Source organism: Thermobia domestica, chromosome 1, assembly GCF_964235325.1.
Source record: "Thermobia domestica chromosome 1, izTheDome1.hap1.1, whole genome shotgun sequence".
Lineage (NCBI taxonomy): Eukaryota > Metazoa > Arthropoda > Insecta > Zygentoma > Lepismatidae > Thermobia > Thermobia domestica.
In genome coordinates, this window is record NC_137454.1 from 135,119,021 (window position 1) to 135,141,058 (window position 22,038).

Consider the following 22,038-nt stretch of genomic DNA (forward strand, 5'->3'; position numbering starts at 1 on the left):
TTCGATGGATATCCTTTAAAAAAGTAGAAAAATAATGTATTCAATAATATATATTTTTTTCTTTAATTTTAACTCATTCATGAAATGTTTATATGGATATTTGAATGACATGTGAGGTTTGCTTACGTAAAAAATAAATGAAAAACTCACAAACACAACAGACAAGTGTTCCATCTGGACATGCATCGCCTGCTTCCCCTTCAAGCTGGAGGCATTGATCTGCAGAGTAACAAGTGCCCTCTATAACCACGGAGTTCAAGGTTGTGGTGCATCGTTCGTTTTCATATTTGGATGATGTCCCTCCTGGCTTTGCAGTAGTCTCTGGTGGGGCACTAACAGTTGGTGGTACTGGTGGGAGTGGTGCTGGTGGTGGTGGTTGTGGAGAAGGAGGGTATTCTTTTTTGATTTTCGTTCTTGATTCTGTAGAAAAGAAAGAAAAATATCAAAATTAATATTGAACTTATGTTGTAAGTTCTATGAAATAAGGTAAGATACTCCTCTATGGAATCAAATATAATACTACCCTAAGACTCAGAAATATTCAGTTTACATACTTTAACTTAAATAAATACTTAAATATGGAATTATCACATCCAAAGATCGTGGACTGTTAAGGAAACTAAAATACAGTCAGCGACAGAAGTTCTTTCTGTTTGAAAAAAAAAAAAATGGGAATAACGATGGTATGATTGAAACTTACAACTGTGGCATGGCTGGAACGTACAGAAAATTACACTTTCTTTTAATTTACTGAAAACTGTACTCAAATTGTCATTCCATTGTGAAGTTATATATGAGAACTAATTTCATCAAATGGAAAGAACTTTTGTCGCTGACTGTACAATGATACATAAAATACAAATAAAAAAAGAAAAAAAGAAAAGAAAAGACGTAGTACTACAATATAATTGTTTCAGACTTTTGGTGTTATTTTTCACACTTTAAGATAGGTAGTCGAAATTAATGCAGATTTTACATATACGTAAATAGGAGAAATAAAGCTAGTTATTTTACTGATATAGTTACTTACGTAATTTTCTTTCGTTTCCCCCCCCCCCCCAAGTAAAGTGTTTTTGAGTACAATAGAGATTTTTTACGTTGATATCTATGGATATAATTATGTACACCGTATATTAATATTATATTATGTATGTTTTTAATTAAATAACAGATATTTCGTATATTGAATTCTAGATGATACATTGCACTCTATTTTTCAAATACTTAAAATAAGCCTTTCTTAACCTTCCTTATTATTATTATTATTATTATTATTATTATTATTATTATTATTATTATTATTATTAGTAGTAGTAGTAGTAGTAGTAGTAGTAGTAGTAGTAGTAGTAGTAGTAGTAGTAGTAGTAGTAGTAGTAGTAGTAGTATTTTCTATATGAGCAGCGATTCTTTTTACATTATATTCTAACCGGTAACTATTAAGGCACCAAAGTAAATTTAAAAAAAAAATAATTTTAATCAAATCACTAGTTCTATAGTTTCGAGATATTAGCAATATTTCTGTATTCATTTCACAACTCCTTCAGGTTGGTATCTTTATTATTATATCAATACACATATTAGTCACTTATGGTTATCAATCACAAATCAGCTCGAATATTCTGACACCATGATCAACTGTAATTCACTTCGTATATCATAATTCGAGTAACGCCAAAATTGACACAGTTATTCCTAATCTACACTATGACACTTTACAACTATTCGTATATTTCATGTATTTCAAGTCGTCGCTAATCTATCCTCTACTGCACTTAGTTTCAAGAGATAAAAAAAAAAAAAAAACATTAACAGTGCCGTGATCTACAAAACAATTTCCATTGGGGCAACTGTTAAGTTTCAATGCACAAAATTAAGTTTAGTTTCCATGTTAAGTTTCTATGCAATTTTAATTAATAACACTTTAAAGAATAAGTACACTGGTGTTGACATATGCTTAGTTTTTTTTTTTTTTTAATGATAAATTTGCTTTGCAAGCGGGCAAGGATATTGTGGTTCGTTGGACATGCTGTTAAATGATCCTACTCCTCACTAACTGATTTAAAAATAATGATACACTGACCTATAGAATTAGCTAGTGAAGTAGCAACATATACTTGCACTACAAAGTATTGCACTTTAACATTGTGACGTTTTCCTCAGGCAACTTCCATTTTGCGCAAGTTATTTTTATCTCATGATCTTTCTTACCTCTTCCTTCGTAGTCGTAATAAGGAAAAGTGGGTGCCTGATGTCCATTGATGTAACCATAATATCTGGGATCCTGTAATCGTTGTGGATTCAATCGCCATGCTCCTCGTGGCACAAAATTTACCTTGGTAGACTTCCAGTTATACGCTCGGACTTCAGGTGAAAGGTATGGTAAATCAAACAACCTAGAAAAAATATTAACAATGTAGTAGTAGAAGCTACACATATTATTCCACAAAATGTATCAAATTTTGTGTTTTAAGCACCTGTGGCTTCTTACTTTTTGCGAATATCTTGATCTTACATTTACGTGCTAATATTTGCATCTAGTAAGTTAATTTTGGCACTACTGAACTACTGCAGTCGCATCATGTTGAAAGATTCATAGAGTTATTTGTTGATTTGAAGCATTTTTAAAAAATAATAAGGTTATCAGAGTATAACAATTTATGGAAAGTTTTAGTGTCTTCAGAAAGATCATTTATAAATATTACAAATAGTAGAGGTCCCAAATTTTATCCTTGTGGCACACCAATAGTTGAAATTATTCACCTGATTTATACATTTTAAAATCAAACAACCTTCGGTCTCTCAAATACGACTTAAAAAATTAATTAACTGTCCAGGCTAATTAAATTGAGGAAGTTTCTATATTAATACTTTATGATTTACTCTGTCAAATGCTTTCCCAAAATCTGTCTAAACAATATCGACTTGGCCTCCTTGGTCTAGTGTATTTGCTATGGAGTTGATAACAGTAGTGATATTTGCTGCTGTCGACGTACTTGGATGAAATCATACTAGTATTCTGAAATCGATAATTTTATATGATTTTCAATACATTCATAGAGAATAGATTCAAACACTTTTGCAAAAGTGTTCAATATCGATACAGATCTATAATTTTGAATGTTTTTACCATTACTAGTTTAGGAGTACGACAGACTTTTATTATCTTCCATTTATTGGGGGTATTTATAAGTTGTAATAGTAAGGTTAAAATAATACGTATAAATGGGAAATAAAACTGTTTTTACATTCTTTTATTATATAATCTGGAATACCATCAAGTTCTAGGGCTCCTTTCCTTCTTTACTCTTACAATTACCTTTTAAATTTCATTCAAATAAGATGTGCTCCTACCGGGAATCGAACTTGGGTATCCGATGCCGAAAATATGTTTGTTAATCATATGTATCTACGATTAAGCTCCAAATATACTTAAAGTTCTGCAAGTCTAACGGAGACTGGATTTACTTAGTGTTCCCCTGCCTTAAACCTACCCTATGTGACTTGACAACTGACTTAAGTCCACGATAATTCTAACCTTCAAGCTAGTAAAAACAATAGAAATTCATGTTTATATATTTCTTTGTAAAATTTGAAGTTCCATTTCTCGACATTCAGCTATTTTATTGGTGCAGAAGTATTTTATCACTACGTGCTTGAATTGCAAGAGTAAAATTTACGTATTTGTCTGTGCTTTGGTATGCTTGCTTTCAAAGTAACATTTTAGAGATGAATTATTTAAATATAGTTTAAGAAATTTTAGTCGTTCCATAAATACTTGAAAATAAAATACATTAGATTCCGATATTTATTGTTGAATAATTTGAAGTTTAGCGTCCCATTCATCACTGAGAACCATTCTATCTGAGACGTGAACCTACAACTTAACATGTGATTCGAAGTACACAAGCTTTTATAGGAATGGAACCAGAGTGTCTTCAACCGTAGGTGCAGTGCCGTATTTAAGGGAGTTTCCGGGCTTAAGACTCCGCGAAATTTTACTTACTATTTTAAAGTAAATGAAATATCTTGCAGAATTTTTACATTTTCAGGAATAAAGTTAGCAAAGTCCCCCGAAAAAATCGTAAATACGCCACTGCGTAGGTGCGTATGTAACCATAAAACGACGAGAGAGATTTAATTCTGAAATTGTAAAGTGCATTAAGAAAGTACTTTTTATTTCTTAATAATTTGTATATATGAAAATAACAATGTACGGTGTTGAGAGTGAAATTGAGCATGCTTTACGCGCAAACTCACCTATATTTCGAGTTTAAATCAACTCACGCTCAAGTTTTTCAAAACGGGTTAGCTCATGATAAAATTCACCAAAAACGAGCGCGCTCTAATTAGCTAGCTCAAATGAGCGCGGTCATTTACAAGCCTGAAAGACAGTTGTAATTTTTGCTTAATGTTTCAGTATGAGAAAGTACAAAATTTTCTTATGTACATTGTAAAAATGGATTTAAAAAAACAAACAAAAAAAAACAAACAAAAAAAAACGAAAATTGGGTGCATGAAAGTAGAAATGAAAGATATATTGACCATGAATGAATATGGGACATATTGTATACGTTTGGTTTCTATACCAAGCAGTCATATTGTTCGGAACCGATAACTTTTGAAATCTTACACTTCCGTTGACTAGCTGTTATGTTACTTAACTAGCTGTTGGAAGGAATATATAAAAATACCGCTCAATTACTTTATCTAACGTGAGAGAAATAACCAGGGAAACTTTTAACTTAGATATTCAAAAATATCTTTGACTTGAAATGTGAATGCGGGTAAATTTAGTACTGTTAATTTTTTGCCGGAGGGCTTCAGGAAAGCATGCTGGGGGCGGTACGTAGATCAGGACTATTATAGATCCTTGTATAGTTCAGAAATCTAAGGGTGTAGTCCAGAACGGCATAACTGTTGAACATTCGAGTATTGCAAGTAACTATTAGTTTATTTGAAAATATATTGTAAATATTAAATTAATATATTCCTAAAATACCAGACATAAATGTGTGTTGTTTGTTTCAAGTTATATACACTTACACTTACACACACACACACACACATACTCACACTGAGGGACAAAGTAAAGATAATTCCCTCGTGGCTTTATGGTTCGGATATGCGATTCAGGATGGGAGATCATGTAACTCAGATCAACATTTAGCTATTAATCCACGGCTCATATAGCCCCAGTGTTGAAAAAGAACATTAAAGTCCACATCAACTAACCAAATTAAATTACATTAGCATAATTACTCGCTGGAATTCTTAATTTAAGCGGACGTCGTACTATTTGAATGTTTTGTGATAAGACGAATTTCAACTCTGAATAAAGTAGTCTATATACCTTCGTTGAGTTATTCGAGAGAGTTTTTTTTTTTTTTTTTTTTTTTTTAATAATCATGGTCATTATAGTCAGAAATGGAATAGTAATTAATTCTTTCTTTGTATAAGCACTGGTTATAGGCAAGTAGCTAACTACCATTTATCAAATGTCACTGTTAATGTAAAGTGGGTGTATGCTACATCAATAATTTTAAGTTGTACACCTAATTCAAACCCTGATTATTATAACTATGAATATGTCATATTGTATACTCAGAAACTAGAAGATAGTTAGCGCTACGGGACTACATTAGTATCATACAATTGAGTAACATGGAAAATAACAACAGTGTGTAACAATAATTAATTACAGAAAATGATTCTTTCAACCCGTTTCTGCTAATTTCGTTTTTCTTTCCTGAAATCACACAGCTGAAGTATTCCATGTTAGAATTAAATTGTCCTTTAAACACAAATGTTTACAAATTATCTACTTCAAATCTGCAAATGTAATGCATTAAAAGAATTTGAAAATCTTGTTTTCTCTTTGATCGTTCTTAAATCTGAGAATAAAGTGAGAAATTGCGTGTATTACACTCATACAATATCGTATGCGTGCTAATAAAATATTAGCCGAAAGTAAATGTAACATAACGAAAACTGTATGCACTATATCTCGATTGTTCTCTGTTGTTAACCCGTAACATCATAACATTAGATTTGACATTACATAAAGTAGTGTGCCTTTAAAATTTCACATACTGTATATTATTCAGAAATATATTATCAAGAAATATAATAATACCAGCAATTTACATCACATGGCGATATTTTCTTAAAAATATAGCTCAAGTATATATATATATATATATCAAAATGTATGCGCACTTTTAAGGTCATATTTAATAATCTAGATTATTATTATTATTATTATTATTATTATTATTATTATTATTATTATTATTATTATTATTATTATTATTATTATTATTATTATTAAAGTATTCTGCCTTTGGCAGGTCTTGGGGCTAATGAGGGTTTTTTATTTTATTTTTCTTAATTTTTAGTTTGGGTAATGTTTCTTCCGTGCTTCTCGATTTTCATCTTCCTTTTTTAACTCCCAATATTTCCTTCTATTTTCAAATCATCGATCACTTGTGTTCTTCTTCTTTCTATTCCTCACTTTCCTTCCACCTTTCCAACTATGACGGTATGAAGAAGGCAATTTCTTCGCAAGAAGAATCCAATTGGCCTTTCTACGACGGATGGTGGCTAGAATCGTTCTCTTCTTTCCTATCCATTTTCAAACATCTTTGTTTGTTACTCTTTCCGTCCATTTTATTTGCTCAATTTTCCTCCAACACCACATTTCGAAGCTCTCTAAATATTTTTTCTCTAATTTCCGTAATATCCAAGTTTCTGAATCATAAAATCCAATTCTCCTTGACCTATTTCTTCCTTAGTCCAATATTAAAGGGGGATGTCCGTGTTTTGACTGCTTACGAGAAAATTGCCAACTCACGCTTTGCTATTGCTTGCAAAAGTTTAATTTTTGGTCCGTGGATGTGTATAGAAGTTCAGCATCTCTATGTTAATTTTTGTCACTCTATCTTGCCTTTTACACATATGGCATAGGCCCAAATTTTTAGTACAGCTCTAAAAGTGTTTGTACCTTTTTTCTTGGAAACTACTGAAGGGATTCGTTTTTTATATTACGCATCCTACAATAGCTGGCAATGTTACCGAACTAAGATTATTTTTCTAGGTTACATACAAAGCCAATAACACTAGCCTGCGATGGTTCTGTTTTTCAACATTTCATGATGAATTCCTATGTATCTTGGTGTACTTAATCCAAAAAGAACCTTAGTTTGTTTCCATCACGTCAGAATTGTTTGCAAATGGCAATGTACCAAATGTAGTATTTGTCGAAAAATAAAACAAATATTCGACATAATGACATAGTCAGTTTCTTATGTAAAACACTTGGTATTGTCCGACTTGGAAATGGAAGAAAATAGAATAGAATGTTATAGAAAATAAATACTCAACAGTTTAATCGTTTTGTCGACGTCTCTTTAGACCAGTCATGCTGTGTTTCCGGCCATTCCGCACGTATTTTTTTTCTGGATTCATCTCGGTGCAACATCTAGCAATAGTCTGCCATCATTGTTGTATTCCATCGTCCTTGGTAACGCTTTTCCATGTCCCGATAGAATCTCTCACCTATCTCTTCTTTAACAACACCCAGATTCTCAGGGAAGTAGTACAAATGGGAATGTAGGAAATGAACTTTCAAACTCATAGTCCAGTCTAACTTTTCGTACTTCTGCAGCATAGTATCAACGACAGACTTGAAATTCGAAACCTTCTTGTTGCCCAGAAACTTGGTTACTACATATTTAAAGGCGAGTCAGCCTTCTTTTTCAGCAACCGAAATACGCAAGATACAGTTGCCACAAGAACGTACTTATCTGACTTTTCTGCCATGCCAACATGAACTCACACGTTTAACACCCTTTTGAGCCATGTCGAAAACTGTGTTTGCTGCTCTTCCGACACACACACACACACTTTTGATCGCGGAGTATACGTAGAAACGGTTGCAACAGCATTAGCAGTTGCAGTGTACACTACGTTCAATGACGCGAGTGCCTGCCAGCTGCTGGTTTATATTGTCAACGATTCGTCTTCATAATAAACAAACAGATGACAGTACAGTATTTTCTATGTCCTGACATCTGTCCGTATGTCTCATATTTGTGATGATTTTAGACATATAACACATTATGCCACATTGCGATTTGCAAACAATTCTGACGTGATGGAACCAAACTACGGTAATTTTTGGATTAAGCGCACCAAAATATATAGGAATCTGTCATCCAATGACGGAAAACATGACACAACCGAAATAATGCAGGCCTGTGTAATTATTTTTTAAAATTCGAAGAATTTTAATGATGTGATTTTTTATCTTCACCAAAGAGTAATTGAGACAAATAAAGGAACTATGTTATAATTTTAGTTTAGTAAATAGACGTACATACAAGTAACATTTGTGCAAAATTTGATTACTTTACCATTCATAGTTTGTGAGAAAATGGTACATGTGTGTCCAAAAATGCAATTTGGAGAAATAAAAAGTTTAAAATACAGTGGATTTTCAGCAAAAAGACGAATCACAACATTCAGAAAGGATCATAACCATATTTTTCGTCTTCGGCTGTGTTTTCTTCACCCTTCTACACGTTCTTTTCTCCATTCTTGATTCCTTGGTAAGCTTCAGGACTCCCAACTCAGAGTTTGTTATATGTTTTCTGTCCATGTCTCGCAGTAGTTTCGGGCTGTATTCACCGCTTGAAATTTCCATCTTTTCCAGAACACCGTTTCTTGATTCACGTATGCTACTAAAACACAAAACAGCATCATATACTGCAATTTGTACGATTTTAGAACTCGCAAATGTAGTTTCTTTGACATCGTTGCCATATCAGTGCATTGCAACTTTCATTGGGGTTCTGTGTTTTCCTATGCAAACATTTTTCCGAAAAGGGGGGATCCGCAAGAGCAATGTAGATAGGTTTGATAGCATCCACCACTGCAGCAAGCAATGAGTGCTTATGTTCTAATGTTCTCTAGCCCTTTCGGGATTATGGGTTTTTGGGGTATTTTTTAGACTTTCAGTCAAGCAGCTACTGCATCGTCACTATTTATCCTAAGATCATGGTTCATACCTCATTCTCTTCAGAATGGAGCTGGCTTTCAAATGGTACCACTTGCATGCTCATACCATATACAAGGAGCGGGAAAATGATGTCAAAGGGAAAATTTCGGAGGGATTTTTTTTTCACAATTTGGGCCCCCCTGGAACAGCCGTATGTGAACGTAGACATCTTAAAAAAAATCTGATAAATAGTACTTGATATACTGAATGTGTGTGCCAAATTTCAAGTTTCTATCTTAAATACTAAGGGCGGGAGAAATTTTATCAAGAATTCCCACAATGCCCCAAATTACCGCAAAACACTATGATCTCAGGTAAAAAATTTCCTGAGACATCCCTAATTACCCTAGGGTCATGTTTCACCCATCATTCTCTTCAGAATATAACTGCCTTTCAGACGGTATGACTAACGTGTCTCTATCATGTATCTAAGGCGGGAAAATCCCGAAGAAAGGGACTTTTTGGTCTAAATATCCCTTTTTTTCAACTTTTAGCCCCTCTGGACCCCCCTGTTTTAACGCAGAGATCTGAAAAAAAACCTGATAAATACTGCTAGGTAGACTGAATGTTTATGCACAATTTCAATCTTCTACGTACAAAAGTAAGCCCGCCAAAAATATATATATACCAACAATGTACCATATTCCCGTATACAGAAGGATATTTTGTAAAAATTCCCTGATACATCCCTAATTACCCTAGGGTCATGTTTCGCCCATCATTCTCTTTAAAATAAAACTTCCTTTCAGACGGTATGACTCACGTGTCTCCATCATGTATCTAAGGCGGGAAAATCCCAAAGAAAGGGATTTTTTGGGTAAAAATATCCCTTTTTCAACCCTTTGCCCCTCTGGATCCCCCCCTGTTTTAACTCAGAAATCTGAAAAAAAATCTGGTAAATACTACTCGGTGGACTGAATATTTGTGCAAAATTTCAACCTTCTACGTACAAAAATAAGCCCGCCAAATATAATGAACATAGGCTTAACAAATGAAAATATATATTTTAGAATTATGACGTCACCTCCTATGTCTCGACGCAGGAAGGTGTGAAACCATACGTAAGGTCTTCTACAATGCCTCTGGACTTGAAAAACAAACAAACAAAATAAAAAGGACGAAAAACCTCGAATAGGAGAGTTATAACGCAATGTACCATGAAACACCCGTATGGTACAAATTGTACCATATGATCTCCAAAGGGCTAGTTAGAGATGCGCACGAGACGAGTCGAGACAGAATTTTCCTGACAAAATTCAAGTCGAGACACAGCTCTTCCAATAAAGAAATATACATTTTTCGAGTCGAGACATCGCTTTTACAGCACATTTTCGAGACGAGACAGCCTCAAATCTTGTCTCGTGCGAATCCCTATCTCTAGTTGCATGAGAACAGTTATACCTGCTTCAGGAAAGCTCTCCTTTGGGACAAAGGATATGCGTTGGTTAGTGATGAGCGCAAGAGTCTCGGTCTTGCAGTTTTTGCAAGAGTCTTGCATGCAAGACCAAGACCAAGACCAAGACCAAGACTAGGAATCCTGATGCAAGACCAAGACCAAGACCAAGGGTGCAAGACCAAGACCAAGACCAAGACCATACCTGCAAGACCAAGACCAAGACCAAGACTCTTGCGCAAGAGTCTTGCACAATTAATAGTACTACTTGAATCTTTTTTATAGAATGTAAACAGGGGAAAAATCATTGCTTCTTTCACTTGAATTTCTTGGCTTCAGTAAAAATACCGCTGGAGTGAATGTGTTCCCAGTAGTTTATGCAATCGGTGCTGTGAGATGATCTGCCCCTTGGCATAAGCTAAAATATGTCGTTTTCTGAATCAGTTGTTCGCATTTTCTGTAGTTATTGCTCGTTCTCAAGTCACACAGGTGCCATTTTAATCAAAGCTTGTTGCACACAAAGAAATGTGTCATTGGTGCTGGATCACGATGTATTCCTGCGTTTTAAAAGAATAAGGATTACTTATCGTGAAATCAGACACTATTCTACAAGTGTGTAGGCTCGTCTTGGGATAAATGCATAGCAAAAGAGGGGTTTGTTTTTCACCCTTCAGTTGCTTTGCCTCAGACAGTCTGCTGACGAAACGCCACAAACGTCCAGCAAGAAGAAATTTGCTAAATATAAAAAACGCAATTGGCGAGCGCAAAAAGTAAATTTCATGCGTACTTTGAAGCTATTGCGGAAAGTGGAGAGCATCACTATGGTTATGCAAACTATGCAAAAAATTGAAATAAGTGGCAATAGAAATGAAAAACAGAAACACATCAGGACTGAAAATGCATATTTTATTAGTACATAAGAACGAAACACAGGAACTATTTTCATTAAAGCAGCTGCAAACTCAAAACATTTCAGATTTCTTTAAACCTGGTTTGATTATAATCAATATTATTTTAATTTTTTCTGTCCTTATTGGCCGATATTGCTGAACATTTCACCATCATCATCATAATCATAGCTATTCTCCCTTTATTGGCAGGTCACTTGCTGCAACTGAGAAGTTTTGATATACGGTGGTCCTCAGCTATTCTCTTCGTCTTGACGTAGCAATTGTCTATCTTAATACTTTCTTCAACTACAGTCTCCTTCACCTCTCCCTCTCTTCCCTTCCACCATATGATCTAGCGCGTCCCTCATAATACAGCTGCTCTCCAGTCAATATCCCAATACATGTCTTAATACATCTAAAATTCTTTTTTTTTTCTCATCTACTGCTACTATTTTTAACAACTTCTCTTCGTTTTCCGTTCAACCCAGTTAATTCTCTCTTTTTTTCTCCATACCTACGTTTCGAAAAACCTGTATTTTTTCATCCCTTTTGCGTAATGTCCATGTTTCTGCCCCATAGAATACATATTGGAATCAGTAAACAAAATCTTATATTTAATTGGAAGTTTTGTTCAATACAAAGATTAGCTCATCGAGGTTGAAAAAAATCTGAAGCCTTTAGAGTGTAAAAATAATTTTGCAATTCATGGTATTTCAGTAATCTGTGCCGTCTTTATTTTCTTTCATGCGTCTCAGGGGTAGGGCTCCCAGTTTGAGAACCAGTAGAGCATTCTATTTGTTAAAAAATATAAAAAGATTACGAAACGTAATTTATTTTATAAGTAGTGAAGCGGGGGCAACCATTGAAAAAAAAAAGTAATCCCTTATGTTGTAGCCTACACTATCTTCATACTTACACGAAGGTAAACTATATTACATTTAGAAACATACATTGTATTTCCATTACTATTGGCGCATTGTAGAATTTATTATCCCTTTTATCCAGAGTAAAATTTACCGGTGAAAAGCATAAGATTTCTTAAATGCAAGACTTGCAAGACTCTTGCATGCAAGACTAAGACCAAGACCAAGACTGGGTGTGCAAGACCAAGACCAAGACCAAGACCAAGGGTTCCAGTGCAAGACCAAGACCAAGACTGGATGTGCAAGACCAAGACTAAGACCAAGACCACCCGGGTCTTGGTCTTGGTCTTGCATTTGCTCATCACTAGCGTTGGTTTCTAGTCAGTTGAATATTTATGAAAGTTAGTTGCTCACACTGCATTCTCAATCTACTGAAGGTTTTCAACGTTTTCCCTGATTGCTTTCCCATAATATACCTGTAAGCTATCAATTTCTTTAGAATTCAGTCTACATTTACCTCCTATTGACTAAATTTACTAACATAGACCATGAGCGTGCCAGCCGGGCGGATGAGGGGGACGAGTCCCCCCAGAAATTTTCTAGGAGTGGATTGTCCCCCCGAGAAAATTGTATAGCAGGAATTCTTCCCCAAATATCTCGGGAAAAATGATGAAATACTGGATTGGGAACGTCGATTGTCAATTAATAATTCCTGGAATTGAAAGGAATTAAAGTTTAATTGAAGAAAATTCTGTAACAATTACCAGGGTATACAAATGAAGTACAGAACGTAGGGACACTGTATTAGCTACGTCGAAAACTACCATAAAACGTGCACACATTCATTTGCAACAAAAAGAAAATTTTGAAGTATCTATATATTAAAATGCTACGTTTACAGGTTTGTGGTCAAGAAAAGTTTATATGTTTGTGGTTATTTATATACAGTATTTGTCGCAAATTCTTTTAACAATGATATCTCGGAAACTACAAACTCTGAAAAGATGCCGTTTTCACTGATCGATTGCAAATTTTGTGAAGATTGAGTTCTAATTTAATATTCTTTTTAAATGGACGTTATTTCTTTATTACATTTTTTTTTAGGAGTACACGGAAGTGTTGAAAATTTAAAAAGTAAAACATCATATCCTACGAGTTATACATTCCAACACCGCACATTTGTATACGAGGTTGGTATATATCTCCGGCATTTGTTTCATGGTCAAATGATAATGAAAAACGAAGCATAACTATTTTCCAGTGTAAGATGAATCTTTATTGTTTAGAGTGTTTGGTCCAGTGAACACCATATAGCTTATCACTGACATTATAATTCATTGCGTGTGTAATGTGTTTGCTCATTGTATACTGCATGCAAGAAGAAAGAAAACACTGATCATACATGAATTAGAAACTCCAGCCGGAAGTAGGCTCAAATCTTGCTAACGGTGCAAGATATTGAAAAAATAATCGAAAAAATCTCCCCTTTATGATACCCCTTGCCGATTTTTATCAAGACGTCCTTCACTTGTATCTGTAGAGGGACATGTACAAATGTTGTGAGGAATGACATGGAGATTCATGCTCATATGTGAATGATGCTCTGTATAGTGAGCGCAGGCTCAGCTAGTATCTTTATGAAAATAGTAGATTCTAATTGAAAATACGCAGTTCTTAGTGTCTCTTTTTATTTTGAACAACTACCGCTTTGTGAAAGATTTACAATTTGCTTCAAAGGCAAAATTATTTCAAATTCGAATTAGTACTTATCAAAAGTTTCATGCTCAGTTTCAAATATTTCGGGCTTGAGATTTTCTTTAGTCTTCCACGAAAGGGGTAGCTGGAAGAAAAAAGTCGCTTTCTAAGTATCTAAAAAGATTCCTTTCCCTCTACATTTATAGCATTACAAAGAGAAAACGTGGAATGATATTTTTTTTTTTTTTTTTTAATTTAATATACCGACTCTTGCTGTATCGGCTTCGTGGAAAAATACCACCATTATTACGTCAACCTTAACAATCGATGGAAGACTTACGACACTGTATTTAGTTTCGGAAATATAACTCAAAACCTGCCTAAAAAGACCTTTTTCTTCGTGTGCGGGTAACGTAGGTCTCTTTGCGTGTTCTTTCTAATGTACTGTTGAACTTCGTCAACTGGGGCGTGCGCAAGTGCCCCACTGTTTTTGAAAGGACATGTTTTGTAGCGTATTTTCTCCAACAGTAATGTTATTTAGACAATTGTGTTTATGTGTGTTACTGTGAATATAACGATATGAAGTTTTTCATCTGTTGTTTCTGTTTAGTGTTGTTTTATTTTTTTTTAAATGGATCAATCTGTCATAAGAAAATTAAAAGAAGACAGCACGTGGGTCAAAGCAGTGCCATTATTGAAGAAAAGAAGAGAAAAATTAATTCAAATGATAGTTTTGCTGATGGATTACAACCTGAAAGTGACAATGGAAATTCAAATCTCGTATCGGTCACTATCACCATCAATGTCTATAGAAGAAACCTCTCAATCTCCACGTCTAGCAAGTGGATCAGATTCTCCCCACCCTTCGAAATTTTCAAAGCCCAATTAAACTTTAGTGTTACCTACAAATTTTCCACAACAGTCTCTGAAAGGTCGAACATTGAAATTTGTGCCAACTTGGTTCCTTCCGTGGTTGCACGTCGATACAAACAACATTAACGTCATTTTCTGTTTCTACTGTATAGACATCTTGAAAAACATTTTTTTTTTAAAGTTCTTACTAAAACCATGGAAGATGCTTTCTCTACTGTAGGATTTTGCAACTGGAAGAAGGCTAAAGGGAAATTCCGTATACACGAAACTTCAGAGTGCCATGAACTGGCTGTACTGCGCTACATACAGAGAAAAAAATCCAATAGAAAATCAACTAAACAGACATATTTTAGATGAACAACTGAAAGCCAGGTAATTCCTGGAAAATGTAATCTCAAGTATACGTTATCTTGCAAGACAAGGACTTGCATTTAGAGGACATGACTCCCAGTTCAGGAATTTCTTTAAGTTGATGAGCCTTCGCTCTGAAGATTTTCCACAATTGAAGAGCTGGATAAAGGAAAACACGAATAGAGGTGGTTTCCTGTATGTTAAAATCCAGAACGAAATCTCGAAACCATGGGCCAAGAAATTGCTTTTCATATATGAAACAAAATCAAATCTTAAAACCATCCTCTGTTCCCTATTGTGTATGATGGTTCCCATGATGTGAATGATGAAGAGCAATTAAGTATTTGTGCCAGGTAAGTTGATGAAGATCCTCATGAAAGTTTTCTTGTGTTCTACAGTATATGAAAAAAATACTGGTGAGTTTATAGCTTTAGTTATTCTGGATGAAATGGTGAGACTCCAGCTTCCCATTGCTCAACTCAGAGGACTAATTTATGATGGCTCTGGAAATACGAGTGGTGCAAACATTAGTGTTCCATCTATTATGTGTAAACAGCAAGTTCTTGCCTTGTACGTACATTGTGAAGCTCACAGTACTAATCTTGTGACTAAGGGTGCCTGTAGTGCGTCAGAAGTAGTGAGAAGTTCTTTGCAATGGGTGCATGAACTAGGAGTACTGTTTTCGCAGTCACTTTCAATAAGGTCAAGATTTTCTGCTCTGATCGAGGCTAATGCTGGTGGTCTCGTCTCAAACATTGTAAACATTAAACCATTGTGTCCCACTAGGTGAATTTGTAGAATCAGTCTAATAATGGGAATTGTTTAACATTATAAAGAAATTCTCTTTACGTTGGAAAACATGAAGACTGACGGAATTGTCAACCCATTTTTAGGATCAGCAGCTGGGCTTTTGAGGCTTTTTGAAAAATGATCTACGTTTCTTGGGCTCATATGGCTAGAGATAGACCCTATTATCAGAGATTAAAGCTTCTTAACAGGACACTTAAAGATCCAATTTCAGTGTCAAAGTGGGAAACAATACAAATCTTAAATGAAAACATAAGCTTGAATAATATGCTTTGTCACTGATCATAAGTTCATTGCACTGTCATGAAACCTACAAATCAATAATTGCCCTGGAAACCCCATTAATTTTAATAAATATTGTCAATAGTACCATGAATAGGATTTTTCGTGTCGTTGGAATAGATTCTGTTATCACCATTGACAGGATTTATTTATCCTGAATTGCAGCACTTTAATTCGTTATGTGACATTTTGAAAATTCGAGGGCAGTGCAATGACACACTTTTTTTTAGATTTGGCGCCTTTCTTTAGATTTGGCGCACAATGTTGAGGAAGAGTACTGTCCGCCCAGAAAATTTTTGGTGGGCACGCCTATGCAGAAACTAATAAGGAAAACAAAGAACTGTGAAGGCAGAAATAACAGTACCGGTAAGCAAAATGAAGTGTGTATTCTTTTCGGAACGACAAAGCAAAAATATATTTACTACATCATTACAGAAGAGTGAGATGATCAAACAAACTGAAAACTGAAGATAAGCCTGAAAATACAACGGAAGTACATAGTAATATGTACTGCTCGAAGGGAATCTGATATCGTACGAACATGAAATTTCCGGCAATGAAACTTCAAAGACTGCAGATTCTGAAAATGATTCTTTTCAAAAATCGAAAATTTTGACCCCAAACACGGACATCCTCTCTTAAGGCTACTAGTTAAGAGCGACCTTTACCTGTTGAATACTTCTTTGAGTATGGCAATTTTTGACCTGATCTCTATTGCAGTACGCGTCTTTCGTCAAGATACTTGCCAGATATTTGAAATGGTCGATCTCTTCAAGTAATAATCTAAATAAGGAGGTTAATTTAACTTCACTAATCTTTTATTGCATTGCTTCTTTCGCAGAAGAATTTCTTCAGGCACAAGCGTGAGTATTTGCTCAAATACCACTTCAAATAATAGATTCAATTTCATATAGCCTTAATGCTGAAAAAGATATTAAATTACACTAAATCAAATCGACAATAACACTTCCGATGCCATTTAAACCAAATTTCAGCGCCGCAACTTGGGGAGGGAGAAGGGATAGATACATAAAAATGTTCGAAAATGGCTGATATTAGTGTCAAATCCATAGTTTTCGGGAAACTGAGATGAACAGTGACACTTCGAATGCCGTTTAAATCCAAATTCAGCCCCCATCCCCCGAAACGGGAAGGGTGACATGTAAAAGTGATTGAAAATGACTGATTAGTGTTGAATTCGTAGTTATTGGGGTCCCAGTTCATTGGTGACAGTTTTGGTGCCTTTATGTCCAAAATGAAACTTATTCTCCCGGTGCGAGAAACGGGTATTTTGCTAGTATTTAATAATAACGAACGGAAGTTTCACATGTTAAATTTTTAAATATATTTATCGCTGCTCATTATACGGTGTATATGTATGTGTAAATAAGATCATTTAACCTTTTAAGTTGTTCGAAAAATATACAAATAATAAAGAGATTTTTACCAGAAATCAGAAAACTAAAAAGTAAAATTAAAACCTGTTGCTTTAAGTACTTTTCCTGCTAGCGAAACACATTGTGTATACGCTGTAGACACGTTACAGCAAATAAGATAAACATGAGGCGAAGAAATAGTTTTTAAATTATATTTTCCGGTTTTGGCCGATATTTCTGAAAGATTTGATTTTAACATACCGGTATTAACTAAAATGATTCTGGCCCCGTTATTTTAACACTTCCCTGCCATAAAGCGGGAATTTCATAAGATTGCTTAAGATAATTTAAATGTGTCTATATTAATTAATCTAACTAGGATTAAATTTTAGTATCTTTTGTAGCCATAACTCCGTTCTATCATGGTGCTAACTTTAAAGAAGTGGTACACATATATTTGTTGACACAACTTTTCCCTATTCTAATACAAGAAACATAAACATTCGATGAGCTTAACCGTAAACTAGTAAATATAAAATATTTTTCATTTTAAAAGCATAATGTAGTAAAATATTCGAAAATTTCAATTTTTCCCAAATTTTCCGTTTTTTTCCAAGCTCGGGGAAAAACGGTAAAAAACTGATTTTTTACCCGAAATTTCCGGTTTTGTCTAGGCCTTCACAACACTAGGTGGCCCGTACCTTTTATTCAGGATTTTTAAAATTTGTAATAAAGATTAAAAGGACATCTTTTCAGAGATTTGGTAAGGAGGGAGCTACACATGTCTGTATCATTTTGACAATTTAAAGCAGTGTTCGAAGTGGGAAAAAAAAAAAGCAGAGACGGTATGTTTTATTATAATTTTGACTCAATATACTGGATATTTAAATATTGTCTTGATCACTGGAAAACCAGATACGGTATGTGCTCATTACTGAAAAACGGTATGGCATACCACCGCATACCGTTTCACTTCGACCACTGATTTAAAGTATAATAAAGTGTAAGATCAATGTAAGACAATTTGGATTTAAAAAGTAGCTATAGCCATGTATATTTTGAAATCTTAGACTTGGAATTGACAAAATCCTCAGTGTTGCACACAGAAATGTTTTCATGGATATGAAATGCTACAAAATTACAGCTTACCTCATAAACTTAGACCTTTCTCGTCAAATTATTCTACTCATTTTTAAACTTTTACAGATATACATTCCATACACCCAACAGTTTCACTTAGTACTGATTACGCCAACTCCTTCACTTCCAGGTAGAATTGACAGCGCTTTAAGCTTAGAAGTGTCGGTATTCCCCAACTGTCGGTCATCCCCTGAATGACTATATAGTAGCAGTTGAAAGAAGAAATCTAAACGTTGATCCTTACACTACAGGTACGACACAATAGTGTACAATTGATTACAGTAGTTTTTACTACAAAACTAATGCACATGTAGGAACGTTTATACTTGAGCAATAAACCACTTTCTGTACATTCTACATTCTGGTGGATCAAGAAAAAAAAAAACAGTTCTTCAAGTTCGATATTTAATACTCTTTATACATTTACGTTTTAATTCTTATTCCAAAAAAAAAAAAAAAAAAAAAAAAAAAAAAAAAAAAAAAAAATCTAACTGAGGTGGATTCATAATGAATCAAATGAAATCAAATTGAACCTAACAGTAGTACATGGTCGCAAATGATGCGTCTATCTTAGGTATTTTTTTTTTTTAAATATATATAACCATCAATAGTCGCTACTAACGCACTTGAACAGGAATTTTCTCCATGGCCACAAGTATAGAAGTGTGGGCGCAAGTGACTCTACACCGTGGAACTTAACCCATTTTCTTTTAAAAATGATATGTGGTTTTATATGTACCTATTTGAAACAGAAAGAGAGAAATGGTATTCTACATACGTGAAGAAAAAAAATGCTTCACTGACCTTCAGAGAATAGCTAGGCCGTGACATAGCGGTTAGTAACATACTTAAGCGACATGAGATGTGAGAGATCCTCTAAACACTATTTACCATATATCTCAAAGAATTTGGACTTAGGAGAAAGAAAAAAAAGAGAGAGGATCTAAAACATACTTTTTCACTAGTGCTATATTTTATGTGCAAAGCAAGAGAGACAACCAAGATTAAATTACTGCTAAAGTTGCAATGATACTAGTATGATGCCAAATCTGGTATGTGGTCAGAGGAATTGATGGGTAGTTAGTAATGATCTAGAAGAAGCCTTGGGTAAACTCGTCCCAGACATATCAAAATGCACTCGATTCAATTCAAATACTTTAATTCGACGACCTAGAAGCAAGAATGCTTACAGAAGAAAAAAAAGTCTCCTCCCCTCTCCGAAAAATTCCTGACACCAAGATAAGATGAAAAGTATAGACCAACCTGGGTGCACAAATGCTTCTTTTCAGAGTTATAGGCTCCCGAAAACATGAAAAAACGAGCTTTAAAGGTCCATAGCTCCAATACTATGAGACCTACCATAGTCGGGTCAAGACTTCACTTTGGATCTAGTATGTGAACTATCCAAATATCCATGTTTCAGAATCCTACTGTACTCCCGCAACAATTTTTATAGAGGTACTTGGTGAGTACTTCAAGTTAAATGCCCGTAGCCAAACCCCCTCTCTAAAAATTGCTGCGTGAGTACCTTAGGATTCTGAAACATATATTTTGGATAGCACACATAATAGTTCCTAAGTGAAGTCTTGACCCGACTACGGTAGTTCCCATAGTTTTGGAGCGTTGTACCTTTAAATTTCATTTTTTTCATGTTTTCGGCAGCCTCTTGTAAAATATTTCACAAGACATTATTGAGTATGTACTTTTTATAACAGTCATTATGTACCTTTCATAATACTTGAGGTCATAGTGAAAGGAAAATTGTTATATTTGAATAAACAGAAGAAGGGCGTAAATATTGTATAAACTTTTTCAATACGCTTTTCTATTATTGTACTCGAGATTTCTTTATAGTTTGTTATACTATAAAGTTTATAGTTTGTTTGGTATACTTACGAACGGAACGTATCCTCATTTTATTCTTAGGAAACCAATATATGTTGATAGTGAAGTAGTTTAGATTGGTCGAGCTCCTGGGCTTTCAGAATTTCATGTCACGCCCCCCGCCCACCCCCCGTTACGAAATACTGGCTAAACGAACCAATATATGTTCCAGTAAAATAGTTTAGAATGATGGAGCCCCTGGTATGATGACCACAGTATTTCATGTCACGGACTCCCCCCTTTCACGAAATCCTGGCTACGTGCCTGGTCGTTGTTGTCCTGCTAAGTTTCTGAGTTATTTTTTTTTATGATCTTTAGTTTGCTAAAACTCCTTTCTTTGCCTTTGCCAAGTTTTGCGCCCCCCTAATCCGGAGCCCGGGGCACACATCTCGTTTGCCCCTCTTAGTTACATCACTGAGTGTTGTGTACAGTGACAACGCCCGCTTCAGTTTCTTTGAGGTGCAAATGATTTTCTTTGTGATAGGAAGATATGTTTTCTTGTATGCCGAAAATAATAGTTTTATATTACTTGACTTACATTACAATACAACATATCTGGGGGGAGGGGAAGTCAGGGGATGACAGATGGGGTGCACCGACATTGCGCAAATTTTCCCACGCTTATCTGTTGACACAGATAAAGCCTTAATGAGCAGGCAACAAAATTGGAAATTGCGAAAAAAATCTTGTGCAACGTTGCCATCATTACCATAAGTATATCGACTAATAAAAACAGTCACCAAAATGCAAGTCGTTTTAACAAAAAAAAAAAAATACAAAGTAATGGATAACAATAGCATTTTCAGTCATCTATATTATATGTGTGCAATGGCGTCGTTAGAGAGGGTGACTGGGGAATGTGTCCCAGTCATTCATTTTCCGTATCATATCTAACTGTAAGATTAAAACTGTAAGAATATAGTTATTGAAAGCAAATAGTTTTGAAATACTGTAAGGAAAACAAACATATATAAAATAAACAATATATATAAATATTTCTAGAAGTTCTCTTGAAATATCGTGAACAGACGTTCGACCAATCAGAAATAAAGATTTGTCTATATCTTCCAGTTTTGGCCAATCAGAAACAAGCACTTGTATACATATTTCAGGTGTGTCTACCACATATCTTAATAACTATCCTTTCACCTTTCTATAAATGATACTTAGATTTGCATTTGCGTCTTAGTTGTTCTTAGGTGCTGTGAGAAACATTTGTTATATATTACCTAGGTATTATCGTATAAATTGTTACAAGAATGAGTGGTCAGTGTATTAGAGATAAATAGGGCCCCTTGGCAAGAAAGCTCGCCCCCTTGAGTGATGCAGCAACTTATATCTACGTGTACCTCCTACATGCAGTTAGAATTCTAAAGCAGCATGTCGAATGTTGTGTCTCGCCGCGGTTTTCAACGAACTTAAAGAGTTC

The 22,038-nt window shown here is 34.7% G+C and overlaps 1 protein-coding gene across 1 annotated transcript in view; it reads right to left on the reverse strand.

Moving 5' to 3' along the window:
- Nucleotides 1-22,038, reverse strand: part of LOC145664569 (uncharacterized) — a 130,692-nt gene that overhangs the window by 67,579 nt on the left and 41,075 nt on the right. The window contains exons 2-3 of the mRNA XM_081731389.1: nt 2,209-2,393; nt 151-420 (exon numbers count right to left, since the gene is read on the reverse strand). Coding sequence (XP_081587515.1) covers nt 151-420; nt 2,209-2,393 — 455 coding nt within the window. The remainder of the gene's footprint in view (nt 1-150; nt 421-2,208; nt 2,394-22,038) is intronic.